The following is an 18,463-nucleotide window of genomic DNA, read 5'->3' as shown; positions in this document are numbered from 1 at the left end:
ATTTTACAGTGATTAGCGTTTATTTTCTGGGTTATATGGAAATCCACACAGTCATTTGAACGTAAATGAACTAAAAAAGCATTGCAATTTGAAATGCTAACGTCTGACAAGCTTTACCAGTCGGTATATAATTTATTTATGAATCTTTAAAATAAATGTCTGTTTTCATGGGCAAATCTTGCCCAATGTTTGGCTTGGGAGTTCGTGCATTTTGTTTTCAGAAGAAAAGTTAACAAAAATGAAACAGTAGAAGTATGCAGATGTATATTATGTAAATATTCAACACAGGCACGGGACGGTGCCAATTTTTACCCCAGGGGCATAATTTGAACAATCTTAGTATAGGACCCCAAAATTATGTCACATACCAAAATTATGTCACATACCAAATATCAAACCTCAAGGCCTTGCAGTTTCGGACAAGAATATTTTTAAAGATTTCACTATGATTTGCCTTTTCGTTGCCATGACAACCAGAGTTCTTCATGAAATGGAATTCTTTGAACAACTTTGGTAGAGCTTGATGCAAGGACTATTCCTGCCAAGTTTCATTGAATTTGGCTTAGCGGGTTAGGAGGAGAAATCGTTTGAAGAAATTGTTGACGGACGCACGTACGGACGCACGCACGCACGGACGATGGACAACTTGCCATCACAATAGCTCACCTTGATCACTTTGTGCTCAGGTGAGCTGAAATGTATCTTGAGAGCTGATGATGGACAACATTTTTCATGAAGTTTCATGACTGTAGCTTAAATATTTTAGCAGTTTAGGAGTTACGCACCCGGAAGGAATGCCACGGACAATTGGATAGACGGACGGACAACTGCAAATGCACTCTGAGGGGGGGGGGGGGGGGGGGCATAAAACATAAAAATCAATGCATGTTAAAAACATCAATGCATATTAAGACAACTGAAAATTAAAATTATGTACAGTACTTACTGTCAAGAATTCTTTTGAAGTTTGAAGAAAGTTTGGATTTCAATTCTTTCTAGTCGAAAATCACAACTTTTCTTGCCGACCGCCAAGTCAAATATGGTTACTGACTTCTGAGTAAGACTCGTGTGCAAAATTCCCGCCTTTTTAAAGCGGCACGTTATCAAAGAAAAAATCGGAAACTTCAAAGCTTTGTCGGCTTCTCAGCAATATGACGTCGGAACGACAAATCAACTTTACAAAGTAAGGCCAAATAAAACATTATGTCTGGTTCCGGTGACATGCCCCCAAAAAGTAGGTAGGGTAGGTCGGCATTTCTTTTTATTTTATTTATTTATTTATTTTTACTGATGCTGAGTGAAAGGTGATATAATAACGTTATTTTAATGTATATTTTGTGTGATTAAAGTCTTCTGTGCGTGCAACACTAAGCTTTTTATGTACTGTAAACATGCATAGTGTGCAAGCTGGAGGAGTTTTATGCACATTTAACCCTATAGGTTTAATAATTGTTTCTTTCTGTACGTGTTATATTTTGAAAATATAATTCGCTATAAACGAGACCATTTTCGGTGCTTGCTATGACTAGTACAGTATTTATGCAATTATATGGCAAAATCATGGGTTGTAGAACATTTTAAATTGACTGAATATCAGCGTAAAAAGAAGTCGCAGGGAATGCTTTACGTTGAATGCTTTAGTGCTGTGCAAATTCGTACATTTATTTAAAAATATGAGGTTTTGATTCGAACCTTGCCACAAGATCAATGTATTTCTATTTTCAAAATTTACTTTCCCTTAATCAAGACAACATATTATAGATTCAAAACTTAAACTAAAATTATTAAGTTTTGTTTTATTTTTAGAATGTTTACATGAACGCTTTAAAAACGTTCTTTACAATTCTCTTGAATATTGAGTAAAAAATCGGACCAATTTTTTCGTATTCAAATAAAAAAAAGTTTAGGGTCGGGCGAAAAAAATAGGTAGGGTCGGGTCACCGGAACCAGACAATTTTTTTCTTTTCGCCTAATGTTTAGGAATACAGTCACACCTGTCTAAAGCAGCCAGTCAAACATCCTTATTTTTGGAGAGATATATTCATTTAAAAGAGCTCAAAATCTCTTAAATCGGATTTTGGTGAAAATACACTTTCGAAAAAAAAAGTTTTAAAAATTTGAAAATTGCTATTAATGATCTTGTGAATTGTTTGGGTCAATCTAAAACTACTGACCAAAGGATATTGAATTATATCGAAGAAATTCTATCGTAAAACAACTGCAAATGCATGAAATATGAATTTCGTTAGTTATTTTTTCGGCCCAATTTCTTGTTTATTTTTCGGATTTTCTCATGCAATATCTTCTTGTCAGAAGTTTTAGATTGACCCAAACAATGCACGAAATCATTAATATGGCTGACGCGACGTCATTCGACCAATCGAATGCGACGTCGACATTCCTGCAACGACGTTTGCTTAAAGCAATCATATCTGGACAAAACCTACCAATTATTATTAAAATGTATTAAAATATAAGCATTAATACCGAGGGGTATTAAACGATCAAATTTTCCAAGAAGCGCTGGCGCGCTTCATGGATTTGCTCGCCTACCTTTACCCTTACAAGTTCACACTCTATGAACATAACCAAAATGCGATAATCCTCAAACTTTTACAGAGTTACCTGGAGCAAGCACGTCTCTAGTCTTAGAGTACTAGTACTTAGTAACCAGTACTAAGCAGATACATTCGCCAGTAATTGACAACTGCCCTACTTGAAACAGCGGTAGGGGAAGAATGGCCGTAGAAATCATTTCGTGACCAATCTCCACGAAAGTATCTGGCCCGCCCGGGAATCGAACCCAGGCCGCCTGCGTGCCAATCTGACGCGCAACCGACTGAGCTAGCCGGCGAAACAGTTACACAACCAGCAAAATCCATGTAAAGTGTGGTTAGGTTAGCTGTTTCTGTTACTGCTAGTTACGACGACGACGACGACGACGATGATGATGATGATGATACTTTTGTCACTTCCAATATTAGGTTAATACAATGTATTTGAGTTTGAAAAAAAGTTTACACATTGGCAGACTATTTCATTTATTAAGAAATACATAATTTATGTACCATATACGTAGGCCATTTTCATTTTATGAGTTTTTTTGGTATGTACCAAATACGTTTTGGCGAGCATAGAAAAACTTATTCCAACCGAATATGGTACAATGTTTGTACCATATTCGGTCGAAAATTGTACCATATTCGGTCCGAATATGGTACATTTGTACCATATTCGACCGAATATGGTACATTTGTACCATATTCGTTTTTGTACCAAATACGGTCCGACAGAGCTGCATGTTGTCGATGCCAACGTCGCCAGTATGAGTGTATTGACAAAGCAGCGCATGAAGGCTTTTCAACAGTACATACCAAAAAAGTAAATTTGTAAATTCACAGAAAACTCGGGAAAACGTAGAAGAAACAATAGCAAGTCAATCATAAAAAAGAAAATATACACAAAGTAATGGGATAGTGGTTAATTATACTCTTGACAGTCGACCCAGCACATGTATGGAAAAGGTCCGGGCTCTTCCGGGCCGAGCTCGCGGGCGGAACTGGTTGGGGCACTCACAGGAGGACATGATTGCATACATTCATGCCTCTTTATGAATATATGGGAAACAACTGACACTGAAAGCGGGTGAAATAATAATTTCTCCCACCTCAGATAAGTAGATCCAAAATTTTGACCGTGCTAGAAATTCTTATCTTGCCCACGGGCAAAGATAAAGCAAGTACCCGTATGGAACTCCGTTTTCATTGTCATCACACAATTACCTCCCTTGTGAAACACCGTCGTCTGTAAAATCCTGGAAACCCTTTCTTGAGGCAATATTTAGAATGCTAATTAATTATTTCTCGCTTCAAATGTCACCATAAAAAAGTGTTTACGTTGCATTCAAGAAATAAAGCTGCACTCTCCTCAGAACTATTGAAAGAGCGTTTTGACTATTACCATAATCTGAATCACTGCGCGCATATCCATGACAACCATGAATTATCACATATCCATACGCATTTGTTTTCACTACGCAGAAAAGAGTTCCAGCAAAAAATACATCTATACTTAACTTTGTTTAATTGAGGCGGGAGAAAAAGCATCTACCATAGCCGCTTGTGTAAGATAGGTTCAGCCAAGCCCTCGCGCAAGGTGTTTTGCAGAACCTCGGTAAACCTCGTTTCCGCAAAACACCCTACGCTCGGGTCGGGATGAACCTATCTTACACTCTGGGCCATGGAAGATACTTATAATCCCACCTGATCTATAAACAAGAAACGCCGCAATGCGACGAAAGCAGGTTTTAAATGATTGACAGAAGAACTTCAGCCTGTGTCTGTTTTTCTATTTTAAGTAACAGTGACCTTGAACCTAGGGACCCCAAATGCAATCCATTGAAAGGTATCAATAAACTCTTCCTTTATACCAAGTTGTGTCAGGATATGTCAACCCTAACTTAAGTTATTCAGTTTCAACCATTTTCTATTTTCAGTAACAGTGACCTTGACCTTGAATCTAGGGACCCCAAATGCAATCCCATGAAAGGTATCCATAAACTCTTCCTTTATGCCTGGTTTGGTCAAGATATGTAGACCCTGACTAAAATTATTCAGTTTCAACTGTTTTTCTATTTTTAGTAACAGTGATCTTGACCTTGAATCTGGGGACCCCAAAACGAAATCCCATGAAAGTATCTAAAAACTCTTCCTATAGACCAAGTTTGGTCAAGAAATGTCAACCCTAACTAAAGATATTCAGTTTGAACAATTTTTCTATTTTTAGTAACAGTGACCTTGACCCTAGGGACCCCAAATGCAATCCAATGAAAGGTATCCATAAAATCTTCCTATAGACAAAGTTTGGTCAAGATATGTCAACCCTAACTAAAGTTATTCAGTTTCAGCCGTTTTTCTATTTTTAGTAACAGTGACCTTGACCTTGACCCTAGGGACCCCAAACGCAATCCCATGAAAGGTCTCCATAAACTCTTCCTGTACACCAAGTTTAGTCAAGATATGTCATCCCGAACTAAAGTTATTTAGTTTCAACCGTTTTTCTATATTAAGTAACAGTGACCTTGTACCTAGGGACCCCAATCGCAATCCCATGAAAGGTACCCATAAACTCTTTCTATAGACCAAGTTTGGTCAAGATATGTCAACCCTTTTAAAGTTATTCAGTTTCAACCATTTTTCTATTTTTAGTAACAGTCACCTTGACCTTGAACCTAGGGACCCCAAACGCAATCCCATGAAAGGTCTCCATAAACTCTTCCTATAGACCAAGCTTAGTCAAGATATGTCAACCCTAACTAAAGATATTCAGTTTGAACCATTTTTCTATTTTAAGTAACAGTGACCTTGAACCTAGGGACCCCAAATGCAATCCCATGAAAGGTATCCATAAACTCTTCCTATAGACAAAGTTTGGTCAAGATATGTCAACCCTAACTAAAGTTATTCAGTTTCAACCGTTTTTCTATTTTAAGTAACAGTGACCTTGACCTTGACCCTAGGGACCCAAAACGCAATCCCATGAAAGGTATCTATAAACTCTTCCTGTACACCAAGTTTAGTCAAGATATGTCATCCCTAACTAAAGTTATTTAGTTTCAACCGTTTTTCTATTTTTAGTAACAGTCACCTTGAACCTAGGGACCCCAATCGCAATCCCATGAAAGGTATCCATAAACTCTTCCTATAGACAAAGTTTGGTCAAGATATGTCAACCCTTTTAAAGTTATTCAGTTTCAACCGTTTTTCTATTTTTAGTAACAGTCACCTTGACCTTGAACCTAGGGACCCCAAACGCAATCCCATGAAAGGTCTCCATAAACTCTTCCTATAGACCAAGCTTAGTCAAAATATGTCATCCCTAACTAAAGTTATTCAGTTTCAACCGTTTTTCTATTTTTAGTAACAGTGACCTTGACATTGACCCTAGGGACCCTAAACGCAATCCCATGAAAGGAATCCATAAACTCTTCCTTAGTATTGACCAAGTTAGGTCAAGTTATGTCAACCCTAACTGAAGTTATTCAGTTTCAACCGTTTTTCAATTTTCAGTAACAGTGACCTTGACCTTGACCCTTGGGACCCTAAACGAAATCCCATGAAACGTCTCCATAAACTCTTCCTATTGCCCAAGTTTAGTCCAGATATGTCATCCCTAACTAAAGTTATTCAGTTTCAACCGTTTTTCTATTTTTAGTAACAGTGACCTTGACCTTGAACCTAGGGACCCCAAACGCAATCCCATGAAAGGTCTCCATAAACTCTTCCTATAGACCAAGTTTAGTTAAGATATGTCATCTCTAACTAAAGTTATTCAGTTTCAACCGTTTTTCTATTTTTAGTAACAGTGACCTTGACCTTGACCCTAGGGACCCCAAACGCAATCCCATGAAAGGTCTCCATAAACTCTTTCTATAGACCAAGTTTGGTCAAGATATGTCAACCCTTACTAAAGTTATTCAGTTTCATAGGTGAGTTTGACGCCGCCGGCCGCCCGCCCGAACAAAGACGTTGACCATTCCTATAACCAGGTTTCACTATGTGAAAACCTGGTTAAAAATATTCGATAAAAAAGAGTTGGACAATTTCCAATGCAAGGGGAAGGAACGTTTTTTGACGTCATCACATTTACTGAACTCTCTCGTTTTCTTGAATATACAAGATGTTTCACTGGAACAAATTACAGCAAGTGTAAATTCGTGGTAGGACATATATAAGAAATGCACTTTTTTAACAACGAAATTCCAGTATTTAGATATTTTAAATCGTTCGATCAAGTTGCAAATAATAAAATATATGCATTAAAGTAGGTACAATGTATTCATATTACCTTTAATCATTTATAATCAAGAAAATGAACTCTGAAAAATAATATAACATTCAGACAATATTCCCTATATAACAATATAGATGGTTCACTACGTCTGATCAAGTGGTTCACTAAGTCCTGGTTACTTGGGAAGTGGTTCACCTAGTCCTGGATCCCTTTGGGAGTGGTTCACTTAGTCCTACATTCCTTTAAAGTACTGTTGTCCACCGATAGTAAATTATACTAGTTCATACAAATTTGGCACATGTGTCAAACTGTTTGTCTAGGAGGCTAATAACGCATGCATACAGGCTCTATTATATTATCCTTCTACCCATGGAGACCAAAACCGGTTTATCTGACCGCAATGTTATTTGTAACATTGGAAATATTAACTGATACTACTGTTTTCCATTTTTCTGGCATCGCTGTCTTGAGGCTTACCAAGTAACGTAATCATCTATTCGTTTGTCAAGACCGGTTTGCAATGCATTACAATACACTGCTGACCTATTGAAGCATTCACATAACTCCATTTAATAGAGAGAGTAGTTTTCATACCTACATGTATAGCTTGTATGGGTTTTTTTGTGTTGTCAATTATATTCAGATGTTATAATATGCCTGCAGTAAATAAAGTTTAGTATAATGTGGCTTTTTATTTTTGGTCTTCAAGCTAACAAGCTTATTCCTTACTTCAACACCTCATGCACACTAACATTTAACCTTTATAACTATGTATGTTAGTTCTTTAATCTGTAAAAAAACCCTGAAAAGACGCTTTGAATCATTTGTTTATTATTCAGGAAAAACAAAATAACAACAACTGTGAGCCTTATCTTGGCCTGCCAGGGATTGTGAGTGCTGCATATCTGGATATGAGATCCGGGGTGAGGGAGGGGGGTACAGTACCCAGGGCCTGCTGGATCAACTGTGAGCCCTATCTTGGCCTGCCAGGGATTGTGAGTGCTGCATATCTGGATATGAGATCCGGGGTGAGGGAGGGGGGTACAGTACCCAGGGCCTGCTGGATCAACTGTGAGCCCTATCTTGGCCTGCCAGGGATTGTGAGTGCTGCATATCTGGATATGAGATCCGGGGTGAGGGAGGGGGGTACAGTACCCAGGGCCTGCTGGAAATGGGCCCCAGCCACCACACTGGTTGACAGGTCCTCCGTTAGGGCACATAGGGCTGCCTGAAAATGTACAATTGTGTGTCACAAAACTTATAAATACATGTACAAAACCATATATATGTTTAAAATGTGTGTTAAAATACGAGTATGAATGAACATCTACATTATAATTCTTGAATTTAAAGTACATATATTCACTAGCAAACAAATCAGGAAAGTAATTACAAGAGCTAAAATCAATCATTGTTATCTTGAATTGGCATATTTTGTGAGTGTTAAAATATTTACCAAATCTTAAGGGACTCAGGACTTACATTGTCAGCTCACATGTAACATTGGGCTGATTGTTAACAGCATTGTCATGGACTTATAAAATATGAACATTTTATTACAAGCTAATATATTTCAATAAATTAAGTACATGTGAAACAGTTGTCTAAAGTCTTGTACCACAAGTGTATTCAGCAGTTAATATGTGAAATATGTGAACATTCTGAACAATCAGCTCATTGTATTTAATAATTAAAACATACAGCTCACCAACATTTAAGTTAATCATCAAAAGCAATCCAATTATCATTGTCCCAAATATGCAAGGGACATAACTCAACAACAGTTTTACCCAGTGGGATAGGCCTTCTTCACATGTGTCTGGACTATAGATGCATATATATATTGTCAATATCAACAAGACAAAATTTGTTTCATTTGAATATTATTATCTTGAACTTTTTTCAATTTCTCACAAAATTTAAATTTAATATGGAAAATAACACTGTTTTATCTTCAATAGACAGAAACTATAATTCAATTGTTTAATTCAACCTCTCTACACAAGCTTTGCAGGTCTGCCCCTGTGTACATGTCTGTCTGTCCAACAAGCTCATCTAAGCTACACTCATGAAGTTTCAGTCCTTGGGTATAAATGGACAGGATCTGATGACGAGCCTGCAAAGAAAAAACAACGTTAAGAGGATGTTAATACATCATTCCAATCATTAAAATTTAAGAACAAATTACTGTAATTCTTAATATTGATGCCTTACCTTTTTCTTAAACTGTTAATGTTAACATAGCATTTTGATCCATATTGCAAGAACTGCATGTACTTTTCCACACAGTAGCAAATTGTCAGTGTGATCAGTGTACAGAAGCATTAAAGTCATTAAGTCATTAAAACCAACAGTGCTATAAAGAAAAAGAGAAAGCGTAGGGCCCTGTCAGGTTTTTCCTTACCTGTTGATCAGGATGGCCAACATACACAATACGATCAATCCTGCCTGGCCTCATCAGGGCCTCATCCAGTAGGTCAGGCCTGTTGGTTGCCGCGACAACAAGAACTGATTTATTCTCCACTGATGTCTTCTCCCTCACTTTCTGCAAATCAAAATATAGTATAAAGTATCAAGCTTTAATAGGTAGGAAACAAACTATAATTGACCAACTTAACAATCTGATAAAAAAATTGTTCGTAAACTACATGTACCAATCTATACAAGCCCTTTTTCAAGGAATAAATATTTGATTCACAAGAATATTACACAGTGATACAAAGCCTGCTGGTTGTTTTTTCACTCTAAAAAGGGGCTTAACATGACAACTTTAAAGGCAGAGTTAGGGGTCTTCCTAAAAATGTGGACATTGTCTCTGGCAACAGGGGTCGTAAGTTTAATGTGTATAACTTGAATGATTTTATGAATAAGGCTAAGGTAAAGTTTTAGCAAAATGACACCAACTACACCAAGGCTATCACAAAAACATAAACTTTTTTTCTTTAAGAACACAGACAAGCTTAATGTGAAAAAAAGCAATCATTAAATGAAGTATCATTAACATATAATCAAACCCAACATCCAGATAGAGCACATGGCAGGCATATTAAATCAATGATATAATATTCATAATTCACCTTTACTTTTGTATGTTCAGATACCTGTATACATGTAGGTGCAGCTGACCCTTCTAGGACCCTTTGAGATCCCCCTGTCCCCTCATCCAGCCTGACCCCAACACCATCCATCTCATTCAGTAAAGTTGAGAGGACTCGCTCCTGGACACCACGGCTGCCAGATGCTGACCGCTTGCCCACTATCGAATCTATCTCGTCCAGAAATAAGATGGACGGGGCACAGGCACGTGCTTTCTGGAATACCTGAAATGGAAATTGAATACTTTTGTATCTAAAATTGCTTCTGGTGTTTTTTTCATTTATTATTTTATTTTATATAACAACACATGAAGTAATATAATATAACAAAATTTGAAATTTATAACATGATTATTCAATTTGCATATAAATACAAGAGCGCAGCGTACAGTTTTTGCTGCCATATTGACACTATTTTGAGATGTAGTGCATCATTTTTTTACTGGCCCTTAACCACTAGTGCACACAATTTCATATACCTAGCTTACAAACTTCATGAGCTTACGCAGTTTTTATTTTGCTTTTCCCGATGGAGGGATAGACATCCATTCTGTGGTATCATATTTGATGGACAAGCAATTTGCTAATGGCCTTTTTTGGGAGTAATGCCAAGACCAAGTCAGAAGAGTTATATTCACTCTTTGTTGCCATAGCAACCACAATTTAGGTCTGATAAAAATAACCAACCATATTGGATTATCTCCTAATCTTTATTTCCACATATCAGTCCAGTTTATACGGACGAACAGACAGACGGACAAACAAAGTGATAGACAGAGGGGTCATCTATAGTTACACCTAGTGAAACTGGTAGTGGAGTAATAAATCATACTAAGCCAACTTTGTGTAAAAAATGAAAATTCATTGACTGCTCATTTAAATATAATAGTTGCAAATAAAGTAGTTGCATATTATTTGATTTTAATCAACATTATACAATAATCAACTTTAAATGAGATGCAAGGATGAACAAGAAAACAGGACTTTGCCATGAGTAAAACTCAATTTGTTCTCTGTCAATATGGAATGAGATAAACAATAATTTCATATACTACAAGGTTATTCATGTAAAACCATAATCTCACCTCAGAAATGAGTCTCTCAGACTCACCGACGAAGGGAGAGTACAGCTGCGCACCACTGAGGGTAAGGAAGGTGCTGTGACAGGCGGTGGCCGCAGCCCGCACAAGGGTCGTCTTACAGCACCCTGGGGGCCCGTACAGCAGCACACCACAGGGTGGAGACAGACCCATCCGCTGGAATGCCTCTGGGTGCTTCAAAGGCCATTCCACTGCCTATACATGGAAAACACAGACATTTGGTCGTAAGAAGCCCCTTGTTTAATACCCCTAGATGGCCAATGCACTGACCCTCTATTTTAAAGAAATGAAAATGCTGTCTTACAGTCTAGAAAGTTTAAAAGTTTAAGTTATGCAAACACTGAACTTACATATATATAGTTATCGTTAATGATATTGGGTTATTTTTCACTCAAAACAGAAGTATACCTCAACAATTATTGCAGCCAGTTATGGCCTTGCTTTGCTTTGCCAACACGTCTACTGAGTTAAGTTTTACTACATGTGTCTTGGACATTTTTTTCCGCTATGGCTTTGCCGGCCATCAATAACAATATAGCAAAGCAATAACAATAGTTGAATATTTACTTCGTTAACAGACAAACAAGAAATGGCATTGAAAATCATGAAGAATTCATTAAAGACAAACATGACTAAATATGCATGCATGTTACATAAACCTGTTTAATCTGCAGTTTGACTGAGTCAAGTCCCCCAATGTCATCCCAGCTGACAGGCCGCACATCCACCACCCCCTCTGCACCTTTCTGTAGGGAAGGTCGCACCTTATGGAGGCTGGACAGAAAGTGAGCCTGGCTCACCTAGAAACAAACAAATAAACTTAAATAAGGACAAGGAGAATGTCCCTCTCGACAATAAAAACCCGAAACAAGACACCAATTGGTACCTTTATAATCATCGTCAGCAACCACAGTACATAGTTCTGGTATACTGCATACATATCGTGGGGCAATTGACTCCCAAAATCTTACTTTAATGAATATGCATGAGGCAAGGGAGACAACTCTCTCTTCCAATGAATTTACATGCTACAATTAAATATTCTTTAATAACCATCTGTTGTCAGTAGCCTCCATAGCCGAGTGGTCTTGACTTCTGACAAAAATGATTGTACCGAAAAAGGCAGACCCAGTTCAATTCCGGCTTTTCGCCTAAATATTTTTCAATTGGAAAACATGTGGTAACTTGCTGTACCAAAAAAACTGCCTTTTTAACTATTCAGGTTTACGAGATTTTCCTTGCCAAATCACCCGCGGTACACAATAAAACATGACATAGAAGTGTATTGGGCATCTGACAAAGATTTATTATATACATCAGAAGGTTGACATACATTTAAAAAATTCATTTAATGTTATTCCACTGTGTGCTGTTGGTTTGATCCCTGTTAACAGGCAACTTCTATCAAAAGAGGCAACTTCTACATCAAAATACAAAAATATTTACCTTACTGTGTTCAGCCATAGCAAGGTATGAAGCCTCATAACAGAGGGACGCCAGGTCAGCTCCTACATAACCATTGGTTACTGTTGCTATGGCCACCAGGTCAAGGTCATCACCTAGCAACAGAGCCCCTGCATGGGACTCCAGGATCTCCAGCCTCTGGTGTACATTTGGTGGACTGACAAGAACCTGCAATAAATTATTTGAGGATCTGTTAAATTGACTTTAGAACTATTGCTTAAAGGATAATTACCATTTGGGGAAAAAAATGTTGCTAAAATAAAATGCTGTAATGAAGTCAATTTATAACATATATATATCCATATGAGGAAAGGAATATGTTAATAAATCTATTAAAATATTGAATTATTTGGAATGAATACCAACCTCCCTGTCCAGCCTGCCCGGTCTGCGTAGCCCAGGGTGAAGACTTGAAGGCCTGTTAGTTGCAGCTACAACCAGGAAGTCCTCTCCTCCAGATAACCCATCCATTAGGGATAGAAACTGGGCGGTAGCTCTGACTGCATGTGTACTCTCCGACTTCCCTCCTCTTGGACATATTGAATCAATTTCATCAATAAACAACATGCATGGCCCTTCCCTACTCATTGTTTTGGCTTTCAAGAAAATTTTCCTCATGTTTTCTTCTGTTTCTCCTGGTAATGGTCCAAATATATCTGGGCCATTAATAGACAATAAAAATATTTTTTCAGTTTGGGCCAAATAGCGTACTAAAGACGTTTTACCACAACCAGGAGGTCCTCTAAGCAAAATACCTCTCGGAGGTTTCACTCCCATCTCTGAAAATTGGTGTTTGTGGTCTAAAGGAAGTCTAACTAGGTCCCTTAATAATCCTAGAACAGAGTCTAATCCTCCTGGCTTAACAAGCTGTTCAGTTTTAGTCATTTTGGAGTACCATTCTTCACTGTGAACCTTGTTTATTGTTAAATTAGTGCCTGTTGTAATAATGTAACTACTCAGATGTGTTTGTGGGACAATGGCATTACATGTCACTTCATCAATTTTTATGCGACCTATGCCAGCTAGATTTGCAAACTTTGATTTTGAACAGTTCACAGTAAAATCCTCTAACACACACAATCGAGTGAGAATATCTTTGCAGTGGTTTGTTGTTTCATTCATTCTTACAGCATTGTGTTGCATCTTAATGACATCTTCAATGTTTGGAAGAATAACAGTGACCTTTACATCTGATGCTATCATTGGAGACAAGGTGCTGATTTCATTACATGAAACAGTTTTGTTCTCAACCCTGCAGCTAACACAATCATTCATAAACAAACTGTTAAGAGTTAAGCCATTCTTGACCCATATTGACGAAATGAACCGTCTACCCTCTGTTTCAATTTCTACATAATCACCAACTTGAACAGAGAGGGCTGACAATGTTTCCTTGTTTGTGAAGCATTTCTGATGGAACGAGTCACTGGCACTATGGAATATGCGTAACTCCATGCTTTTCTGAAAATAAATCAATTGAAGATTATTTTTAAAGTAAATCAAACTAATTTTCTTATTGGTGTTGGTTAATTTTAGATGGCTGCCTTGAAGCTCTCACATGTAGCATGTGTCAAGCTAGAAGCCATTTGAAATCACAGTAATGTATATCATTTTACCTGGTACCAATAACAAATATCAGGAATGGGTTCTGAATTTTCAAACATTTAACAAATAACACATGTTCATCTTCGTAGAAATTGAGAAAGAACACCAAGTACATCCTTTTATATCATAATAAGATTTTTTGTGAACATTCAGTAGCCAACTTTTACTGTTACTGTTTTGTTACATCTAGTACATATGCTTGAATTCCTTACTTATTATTTGTTTGGTCTTAAAAAGCTGCCCTCAAAGAAGTTCAAGTATGTGATTCTGATTCTTTCAGAATGTTCATTTTCCGTTTCCGTGCAACTGCTGGTCCAAGTATGTATATAAACATTACTACATTATATTATATTACTACATTTTATACAATTACATTGTATGTGAGAGTTAAGCTTCCCTTTTAACGCTTTCTCCAAATAATGCTTGACCATTGAGTTATTGAGCAAGAGCTGCAAGACCTCCCTATGCGCAGCTAAACTTGCTTTACTAGCTTCTGTTTTTACTTCAGGTTCTTCCTAACACACACTTCACATTCCTGTATGAAAAGAGAGAAACTTTCACTAGACACGTTCAGACCACCACAACTGACTGCACTAGTACAAATGATGAATTTGCTCACAATATTTTACTCTGAATCCTTCCCATTTTTCATTTACTTGTAGGTTGAATTGTTTTTCCTTCTGCAGTTTCTGTGCCCTGTTTAGCAAGTCTCTTTTGCAGCTGAGGAAGGATATATTCACCGATGTAGAATAGCATTGCATGTTCAGAATCACTTAGTTTGGTGCTGTTTGCCATGCTAATAGATTCGAATGGTTTTGCTCCATTTTCGATAAAAATCTTCAGTTAGCTGTCAATGTAGAATAGAGATAAACAGGCAATTGAAACTGGTAGCCTTTTTTTTCTTTCACAATGACCTTGCAGTTCTAAAGACTACTTGGCACGGTTAAAACAGATGTGAAGTAATCACTTAAAAGATCCTCTTTGGAGTACCTGAGGCCAACTGCAGCCGTGTTAAACACGTTTAAATACATAAGTTCAGTGATGGCCACTCTTTTGTTAGAACTTGAACTCTTTCTTCATCATATCTTTAGCCAGTTCAATGATACCAGGCCCATTAATGGAATAAGATAGTCTCCTGCATTTACTCTTGACGCCTTGCTCAATGTTCAATGTCCTTGGAATGTGTCTTAAAACACTTCATTTAACTGCCCTTCATTACACATGAGGGGCTTTTGTGGTGTTGCTGCCTTTGATGGTTATCCATAGTTGGAGACAGAATGAAAAATGTATCAAGTATTAACACATCAGGCAACACTAATTTCTTGTAGAAAGAGAAAGCATGTTGTTTTTTTCTGGACAAAACAAATAAGGCTATTAAACATTGCCTATTTTTTATGGAATATTAGACATAGCCTATTTCTGGTAAAATCTTAAAACATGACATGCATGCAAAATATCACATATTGCTACATTTCATTTTGCTTTACATTTTATATTATAATACTTGTTGAAACATCTTTTTAGCTTCTTATATTTCCATATCTCTAAGCATCATTGTTTTCATGTGCCACATGTTATATGTACAAGAGGTGCCTCAGATTTAAGTGGACTTTTCTCGTCAAAATTATAAACTGTCAAATTTAATACATTGTCTTTGTGCATTCAAAAACCTGTCAATGCCTGAACAACTGACCTAGCAATTGATAAAAAAATTTGGAATCAAGCAAATTAGCAATACTTTACATTTTTCACGTAATTTTTCAAGTGATGACAACTTTCGTTAAAACATACATATTTCACACCATACCACTGTAAATCTTACTGTAAAGTGTGCATTGATATTTAATCGTTGATATCAGTGATAAAATAAAATGATGACAACATATTCAGACTGACTTATGCTGCATAGCTTGGTTTTTCTCCCTTTAATATAGTCCACCTAAATGGCCGTCAACATGTCTTTTAACAATTATTTTTACTATGGCAGACATGAGACATCCACCATCCCAGCAAAAAGCAGCAAACGGTCCTTGCGCAGAGAATCCTCGCGGCCACAATTTTGAAATTACCAGTATCTCTGTGATAAATTCAAATTTCTACGAAAATATTATTGCCTACTATTAAACACATGTTTATGTTTGTCATTATGCCAAAAAAACATGTTCAGATACATTGTATCATAAATCAGTAACATATGTCGATTGTTTATCAAGTATCCCGATATCTGTAAATCTGGGACAAAGTGTACATGTATAAAACTGTATTTGTGATCAAGAATATATTTATGTAAAAATAATGAATATTGACAAATTCAATCCAGTTTAGATCACTTTCGGTTATATATTGAACAATTTTGTCAGTATCATTCAACATCGATGCATAATATTACTATATATTCTTTCGCCCAGTGTTAAATGGTAGAGAGTCGTAGCCTTACAGGGACACATAAGAAATGTCAAAATAATAAAAAAGTATCCCTGATCGCTCATTATTGTAGTGTTACGGGTTCTACCAACACACTATAACAGAAGTCTGTAATGAAGACTGATTGTTGGGTACATACTACTATATTTTTCCATTTATCTAATGCTATAAAAGTTTACTACATTTATCTGAATTTTACTTATAATAAGTATGATTTACAATTTACACTTTTGTTCGTAAATTATTTATTGGGAAATGTGCTTATTTTGGAGATAAAATATTATATAGATTACTTTAAGTTTGTTTTGAATAAATTCTGTCATGAAAATGTTCTATAATTACCAACCTGTCGCATCGTTATAAAATTGTTTAGCTTTGTCTTTTATCATGAAAATGTTTTATAATTACCAACCTGTCGCATCGTTATAAAATTGTTTAGCTTTGTCTTTTAATTGATTTTATAACCAAATTAAACATTGCTAATTGATTTTATAACCAAATTAAACATTGCTATGTACATTAATATTCATATTTTACAAACCATACTTGGACTGTTTTTTCTGTCTACTTAATAACCGACTGAATTAGCCTAGTATTATCTGTCCTCTGACGATATCTTTACCTTTTTTACTTTCATCAGCTCTGTTAAGGAGTGCGTGGGTTCCCTGTGGACCATTCACATTGTTTTACAATAGGTTTTTCAATTTAAAATTATTTATTGTTCCTGAGATGTGAATTTTCAGTGTTCACTGTTGATCAATTTTATAGAAGATATTGTACTGTTGATTGTCAATTTGTGACACTCAGGGAGATTATTTCAAACTGACAGTCTAAAGTTTACATTATAGCTTGCCTGAGCAGCTAGGTATGGCTAAGACACTTATAGTTTCCTATTTATATAGTAAACTTTGATACAGTAGTATTGCCATTTGAATGACATGAATTTTGAATAGATTGCATGAAAATGAACACATCTCAGTTGTTTTTCACTCCCAACCTCCCTGCCTTTGCCCTGTGTCGAACCTGAGGGTTCATGTAACCGCCCATGTGGCTACCACCACTCTTTAAAAGACAGTTCGGTAACAGTAGCTACAAATGTACCTTTATTCATACTCCCAGATTTTACTTTCAGGCCAAAACAAAGAGTCAAATTCATGTGTTTTTAATCTGTGACTGATTCATGTAGCAAAAACTAAACAAAGTACCAATGGTTTCTTTTACATGGAAGGTACTACAATAACAAATGATAATGTTGATTGTCCGAAAATATAAATCCGGATGCTATTGTACTAGGTCAATATTATTCTAAACTGACTTTAAAAGAATGACAGTTAAAGAAAGTAATCGCATGATAAAGTTATTATAACAGGATTCAGTATTATCTTATCCAAAACATAAACAGATTTCAGTTTCAAACAATATCACCTGAGGATAATAACTTCACGCAGTACACATTTGGGAGCAGACAACGGCTAGGAAATTCGGTGGGGACCGTCAACAGAAAAAATACAATATCATACGTAGTGACTTCCCCTTACACATTAATCAGGCTTGAACAATTCGCGAAGAGCTGGTTTAAACAAACACAAAAAAATATCATGTTTTTTTTTATCTAACCAATATATCATGTTTTTTTACATCATTTAAATTGGCTGGACAAAAGATTTTACAATTTAAGTAACTTTTCTTCCATCAGAAATGGGAAAAGCTTGTTCATTACCGACGGCGTATATCCGATAAATTCAGAACTCTCAAAATTGAAACCAAAACTGAAAGACAAATTAATGTTATAGTTTTTACTATAAGATATTGTTATAAGAGATCCTTCCTGGTATTGCAAAGCGTAGGGTCGATTTGCTCGGAGTTAACGGAACGCGGCATGGAGTTAAAACTTGTTACCGAATCAATGTAAAGAGTCGAAGCTGTATGACTGTTACGACATGTTAATTAAAATTGCACTGTTACGCCTATGCAATTTTAAAG

At 36.4% G+C, this 18,463-nt stretch overlaps 1 protein-coding gene across 2 annotated transcripts; it reads right to left on the bottom strand.

The window, feature by feature from the left end:
- Positions 1-7,605: 7,605 nt before the first annotated feature.
- LOC128226477 (ribosome biogenesis protein SPATA5L1-like) lies at positions 7,606-17,964 on the bottom strand. 2 transcript variants are annotated; one of them, XM_052936361.1, is made up of 9 exons: positions 17,906-17,964; positions 12,818-13,912; positions 12,434-12,619; positions 11,647-11,787; positions 10,973-11,182; positions 9,870-10,112; positions 9,197-9,337; positions 8,786-8,908; positions 7,606-8,020 (listed from the first exon to the last, which is right to left on the bottom strand). In XM_052936361.1, exons 2-9 carry the CDS (start codon positions 13,904-13,906, stop codon positions 7,871-7,873), a joined length of 2,283 nt encoding a protein of 760 aa, XP_052792321.1. In that variant the 5' UTR covers positions 13,907-13,912; positions 17,906-17,964; the 3' UTR covers positions 7,606-7,870. The 2 variants fall into 2 exon arrangements, with proteins under 2 accessions (XP_052792321.1, XP_052792322.1); XM_052936362.1 differs by lacking the exon at positions 17,906-17,964 and adding an exon at positions 14,269-15,325 and having other exon boundaries at positions 9,894-10,112.
- Positions 17,965-18,463: the final 499 nt, after the last annotated feature.

The sequence above is a fragment of the Mya arenaria genome, chromosome 3 (genome assembly GCF_026914265.1).
Source record: "Mya arenaria isolate MELC-2E11 chromosome 3, ASM2691426v1".
NCBI classification, from domain to species: Eukaryota; Metazoa; Mollusca; class Bivalvia; order Myida; family Myidae; genus Mya; species Mya arenaria.
Note: the sequence above shows the minus strand (reverse complement) of the source record. Positions and strands in the feature narration are given on the sequence as shown.

Excerpts from the sequence above, each read along its gene's own strand:
- LOC128226477 (XM_052936361.1), bottom strand. The coding sequence starts at position 13,906 with ATGGAGTTACGCATATTCCATAGTGCCAGTGACTCGTTCCATCAGAAA. Across the intron at positions 9,338-9,869 it reads CTGAACATACAAAAGTAAAG|AAAGTGAGGGAGAAGACATC; the intron begins GTGAATTATGAA and ends TTTGATTTGCAG. Across the intron at positions 8,021-8,785 it reads TGCAAAGCTTGTGTAGAGAG|GCAGCCCTATGTGCCCTAAC; the intron begins GTTGAATTAAAC and ends GTACATTTTCAG.